The sequence below is a fragment of the Panicum hallii genome, chromosome 5, assembly GCF_002211085.1.
Source record: "Panicum hallii strain FIL2 chromosome 5, PHallii_v3.1, whole genome shotgun sequence".
In the NCBI taxonomy this organism is placed as follows: domain Eukaryota; kingdom Viridiplantae; phylum Streptophyta; class Magnoliopsida; order Poales; family Poaceae; genus Panicum; species Panicum hallii.
Genome location: NC_038046.1, coordinates 43,077,377 through 43,083,376, shown reverse-complemented (window position 1 = coordinate 43,083,376; position 6,000 = coordinate 43,077,377). Strand labels below are relative to the sequence as shown.

Sequence of the window (6,000 nt, the reverse complement as noted above, 5' to 3'; positions counted from 1 at the left end):
TTTGATGTTGCAGTCACAGTTTTTCACATAAGATATTTGTTGGTAGCTTATCCAATGAAAAAGGGTTAAACAAAATTTAAACGGGGAGGCGGCTCAAACGAGCCACAAATGAGTCGGCACCTCATTGCCTCCAATCCTCCCATGGTCTTGGTACACGCGCAGCAGGCAACCCAACCCTCTCCAGGAAGCACTCGAGACTTCATCATCAGTCGAAAAGATTACCAGGATGACGCCCATCGCCAAAAGAAAAGTGCGATTACCAAACTAATGAACAAGAACAGATGCTTCGGGGCAAAAAAGATGCAACTGAATAACTCTTTTAACAATGTCATTGAATTGTCCAGAGGTGGTTACACATGCTTGCTTACTGAAGAAACAAATTCTGAAGAAATACATCAGGGAGGGGGGAGTGAAAGAATGCCAATCTGACAAGCTTGTCTATACGCTACAGATGAACATCAGAATATCTACCGAGTGTTTCTATCTCATAACCTCCTATAGGCTATGCAACAATGGAACTTTGGCACACAAACAGTGTTAAAAACAACCTCAACAATGAGCCCAATGGAACTGACTCTAAATGTACCTGAACCGAATTCTCAATGCTGAACAATTGCTCCTAATCGATCTTAAAGATTGTAGAACCCAAAAGATATTGACAAACTTAGTACGCTTCAAACTCGTAAGTATTGCTCGCATAGTCATATCAGTTTCCCTCGACGATGAGAGAAGTCAGTTCATTTTCCTGTTGACTTCTCAATCTTGACAATGTAGGGAGGCTCCTTTTAATTCTCTCAGGTAGGAACCTGGAATGTTTAGGAAACAAAATCCTTTATGGTTCCAAATTATTTTCTGAGTTGTGGCCTAAATAAATGTGAAGCACTGGAGGAACATTTGGTTGCAAAAATTAAGCTGCAACGTATAACTTACGTGTCAATTCTTTCTGAAATAGCTCGGCGTACAGAAGAGTTGAGCCCGTAAGCAATGGAATTGAAAAGGCCCTAGATAAAATGGGAAGCATCAGAATATCCACAGAAAAAAGAAGAGAGAAGTAAGCAAAAGAAGGAATACACTAGAGTTTCAATCAAATAAAATACTTCTATGCAAAACTTCAAAATCTATAGGGAAATAAATGAACACAAAGTTCAAGTTAACTAAACTTCATGAAGAATACGTAAGCCATAGATGCACAGAAGAGGTCCAGATTGCATGGTGATATTTTTTATTCTACCTTATGATAATGAAGGATAGAAGTCACAAATCTATTCATGTGCGGATTTCCATAAGCGGTCACAGAACTCCCACTCTCCCTCTTTTTAAGAGAGCAACTACATTGGCCTTAGGCCGCCTGAACTTTTATTGCAAAAAGATATTTGAAAGGAGCAGGTAACAGAAAGAAATAAACAAACAGGACACTAGAACTAAAACTAAAAGTACATAAGAGGCATGGCAACAGCCAGCATCCAAAAATAGGAGGCCACGAGAAAGCAAGACCTAGTACTGCTGCTATAAACTACTGGACAATCCAGCAAGGTGACAACTCCAGGCGAGAAGAGAAGAGCGCAGCTCTCCCATCTAGAGCTAATTACTTATGGGGACTAACGAAAAAGTGAATGAAGCCATCTGCGAGCCTCTTACTCAAGCCCCATTATGATGAATTATGACCACAATATGTGAGTAGATTTAGCTATGCACAAATTTCCTATGTTACTGTCACAGTATTTTAGTAACATCTAGGATCAAATAAACAAGCATTAAGATACTCACCATAAGTCCAGCAAACCCAACATCAAGAAAGGACAGCCAAAATATCTTGTGTCCTGGATTGGTAAAGTCGTAAAGTCGATTGATGGTTGCAAAAGCCCATGAACCGATTAAAATTAGAGGGTAATAACCCCATCGATTAAATGCCTGCAGAACACAACAAATCAATTTATCATTTGTGTGCTCAAATAAATTTTTAACCATCTGTTTCTGTACTCTACAACAAACAGCTGTACAGAGTTAAAGTATAGCAGAAAGGGAATATATATAAAAAGTGGAACACTCGACAACATTTTCATCAAAAGAACAACTTTCAGATTGTTTCTTCTCAGTTTTTCTACAATCGATCTATAAATATTTACAAGACAAAGGTAGCTAGCTTTGGAAGTAAATATTAACAATAAAGCAGTGCAATAGGAAAGGAAAAATTAGCTATGTTTGGAAGTAAATGACATAAGTAACAATGAAGTGGTGCAATAAGAAAGGGGGAAAAAAGCCAAGCTCCTTGTGGTGGACCGGTGTCAGGGGGCTGGTTCGTGGGGGGTGAGCTGCGTAGATTATAGCCGAAGGAGGTGCATGGGCAAGGTGAGAAGGTTCGCCGTTGACCCGGTGTCACCAGCGTGGAGGAGGGAGGGCAGCATGCGGTGCTGGAGGAGGGGGTTGTGGAAGTCAAGGTGTGGGAGCCCATTGAACTCTGGGTTCAAAGCACAGCCGTTTTTTTTTTATAATAGGAAAGGAGGAAAAAGTCTCGAGCAGAAGCACTGAAGCAGAAACAATGGCAAACAATTGTAGAGAATTTTGTACCTTTCTGTCTGCCCTAATGTCAGATTGATTTGATCTATCACTTATGCCAGCAGCCATCTACAAAAAATTCCATGAGATTCTCAAAATTCAGAGCATACAGGGAAAAATATCAGAATTTGCCAAAGAGTTACAATGGAGGTTTTGATAACCTCCAATATACAAGGGAGAACTGTTGAGAGAAAGTGTGCTTACCCGTGTTGCATTGTTCAGCATGCGATTTACTTCATAGTACGTGAACCCATTGTACAGAATGGCACCCCAAAGTGGAAGATAAAAAGTTATCAAGTGCAGAACCTGCAAGTAAGGGCATTTTAAAGAAAAAATTGCTAATATGCTGACAAAGTGAGAAAAGAATTACTAATATGTTGGAAATTGAGAATTTCAGATTAAATAACTATCTAGCTGAGAACAATAATGTTTCATAGTCCAAGAAAGATATGTTGCGAATTCGATATAAACAGTAATTTTTCGATTAGGTGCATTTTGGTTTGACACCCTTGAGCAGATGTTGACAGCATTCAAGTGGTAAAGAAAGCAGTAGCAATTGTACATCAGTACTATTTGGATTGTTGAATATCATGGATGATCTATGAAGGATTAAAACATACTCCCTCCGTTCCAAATTGTAGGTCGTTTTGGCAAATCCAGATACATAGTTTTTCCTATGCACCTAGATAAACACTATATCTAGATAAATAGCAAAAAACTATGTATCTAAATTTGCCAAAACGGCCTACAATTTGGAACGGAGGGAGTAGATGGGTTTATACAAAAGTTCTCTTTAACCAAATGTGCCAAAATTCACTTGTAAACGTTACTTCATTCACTAGCATACGTCTTAGAGAAGTAATACACATTACTAATGGATGTGCAATAATCTATGGAAAAACTCATGAAGAGACAAAAGGTCACATGCCTTTGCCATGCTTCCTTGCTGGATCCAGCACCAGGAACCTGGCCTTCCATAGTCACTTCCTATCGAACGTAATACGGTGGTAGCTAGTGAAGTTCCTGGAGAAATAAATAAATAATTGAAACCTTTGAACTGATTTTAAAAGCTGACACAAGACTTCCATAGTAACTCGGTAAAATAATGATCTGCTGCTAAAAACGGAGGGCATATGCCTACAAGGCAGAAAAGGCCAAAAAAAAGCAAAAAAAAATCAGCAAAAATAGGTATATATAATAACCTAAGTTTAGCTAACAGATACAGCACAATGCATCAAACATAGCTATACAGTGTGGACCATTTTGTCTTTTGTCAAGCACATTGATTCATATAGTTGATATGGATACAAAATTGTTAGTATCTTCTGACACATGGTCTCTCGAAAAGTTTCTGCTAAGTTGTCCAACGATTTGCTTAATTCGGAACATATAACTTCAAAGAAAGGCAGGGAGGTGATCAACAGTTTGCATACCCCAGACATATAAGTGGAAAATAGATCCAAATTCTTCAACATCAGTTTTGTGTTTGACAACTGTGCGATGCAGAGTGAATGCTATAGTGGTTGTCCATAGAAAAGAAGCCACACAGAAGAAATGAGCACTGTAGTCATGTGCAAAGCAGTAAAATGCATTCGATGGCCCCCTGCAACATAAAAAAAAACAGTCACTGAAATATTTTACCACAAGCACATAACGAATCTAAGCAGTCAGATATAAAGAGTTTTGGGAAAAAGAATAGTCTGATTTATTTTTCTTAAACAAGAAAATTATATTTTTTGAATCCTGGCATTAATATTTCACAGTAAGCAGAATGCAAAGTTGCCATGTCAAGTTACACAGTTATGATTTGAATAATGAGCTGATTCTGCATAAGTTCATTCTGGCAAACTGTTGCTAGCAAAAGTAAATTAACACTTAAGAGAAACAATTATGTGTAGCAGAAGATATAACTTATTTATAAAATGCAAATGGCAACATACCCAAGTATAGTGAATAAGCTGCAAAACATATCCTGCAATTCAGGACAAAATTATCAGAAAACATACAACAGTTAGGACAATCACAGGAATGAACAGACCTAGTTTCAGCTAATACTTGCACCAGTTTCAGCTAAGCATGTAGACATTAGTATCATTTCTTTTTCCAAGTAGGTGTCCATCATCCCCAATGGTTTCATGATTCAACAAAATAAACTATACGAACACCAGCTACTTGTGTATCAGGCATTGTTCGGTTATCCCCTTCCCAATCGGAAGGGATTGAGGGGTATTTATTCCCCTACAAGTCTGTTGGGGAATTAACCCTCTCCAATCCTTCCTGATTCTGGATTATTTTGAAATACCATTCAAATTCCAGTAGCTACGGTATGATGTTTAAGATCATGAATCTGGATGAAAAGTTGCAACGGCCCACAGGGTTTGCTCCACCTCCAATTGGATAGAGCCACATGAGGGGATTCTTTTTCTACAGACTTCATAGTTCATTCTTTAAGGCAGAAACAAGTGAGAAACTATGTACATATATATGCTATTGCCAACACGTAATCACACAATTAGTGAAAAGGTTGAGAGAGTATATGGCTCCAACTTCCAGAAATTGGCGGTTATGTACGCATTTCTGAAGATCCAGATACCGACTGTACTGCCTGGCACCCGATTCTCAAGAACTACTTCAGCTCATATGCATAAAAGTAAAGCACCCTAGTACTCAAACTTAGAACAAGAACCACCAAATTCGGACAGTTAGCACGCAAATTAACAAACCACAGCGTACAGATCGCACCACGAGCTCCTGATTTCAAAAAGCAACCGAGACATATCGCACGACTAGAACCTCAAACCAAAAGCCCCAAAGAGTTACGAGATCCGAGCAGGCCACTCACCGAGACGGCGAGGTAGAAGACAAGCTTGAAGGAGAACTTGCGGAGCTCGCGGAAGAGGAGATAGCAGAGCACGATGAAGGAGGAGCCCACCAGCGAGAGCGCCGCGGCGCCGGTTCCCACAGCGTCGAGGATCTGGCGCTCCCGCAGGGCCTGGCTCACCGCCGCCGACGCAGCGGCTGCCACGGCCGGGGCCATCGCCGTCACCGGCGGCGATCTATACGGTGGCGGTGGAGTGGGTGTGGGGCCGCGCGGCCATTGTGGGGCGCGGCAAGGTGGGTGACGGGCGGGCTCGGGATCCGGGGCTGGCACGGGCGCAACCGCACTTGGCACTCGCAGGCCAGGCGTGCGATGCGAATGTGCGCTTCCCAATTAACTGTCCGGACAGCTCCGGCCGGCTTCGCTTAGTCTGACAAAACAAAACAAGTGAAGCCGGTTCCTTCTCTCCTTCCCCTGAGCTCGTGGAGCTACTTAGGCCTGTTTGGATCCAATGGAAAGAGAAAGAGAAAGTGTAAAAGTTTTGCTCTTTTGTACTTTTTTTGCGCTTTTGGATCCAAACACCCAAAAGTGCAAAAGGGCAAATGCTACCGTAATTTTGCTAATTA

The 6,000-nt window shown here is 40.9% G+C and overlaps 1 protein-coding gene across 2 annotated transcripts; it reads right to left on the bottom strand.

Annotated features, from left to right (window-relative positions):
- Window positions 1–285: 285 nt before the first annotated feature.
- On the bottom strand, window positions 286–5,767 carry LOC112895179 (G-protein coupled receptor 1). Of its 2 annotated transcripts, XM_025963087.1 has the most exons (9): window positions 5,399–5,766; window positions 4,497–4,528; window positions 3,990–4,159; window positions 3,485–3,579; window positions 2,761–2,862; window positions 2,569–2,625; window positions 1,768–1,911; window positions 931–1,001; window positions 286–806 (listed from the first exon to the last, which is right to left on the bottom strand). In XM_025963087.1, the coding sequence occupies exons 1-9, from the start codon at window positions 5,591–5,593 to the stop codon at window positions 707–709; spliced, it is 966 nt and encodes a 321-aa protein (XP_025818872.1). In that variant the 5' UTR covers window positions 5,594–5,766; the 3' UTR covers window positions 286–706. The 2 variants fall into 2 exon arrangements, with proteins under 2 accessions (XP_025818872.1, XP_025818873.1); XM_025963088.1 differs by lacking the exons at window positions 286–806; window positions 931–1,001; window positions 1,768–1,911 and adding an exon at window positions 1,918–2,458 and having other exon boundaries at window positions 5,399–5,767.
- Between the last annotated feature and the right edge of the window lie 233 nt (window positions 5,768–6,000).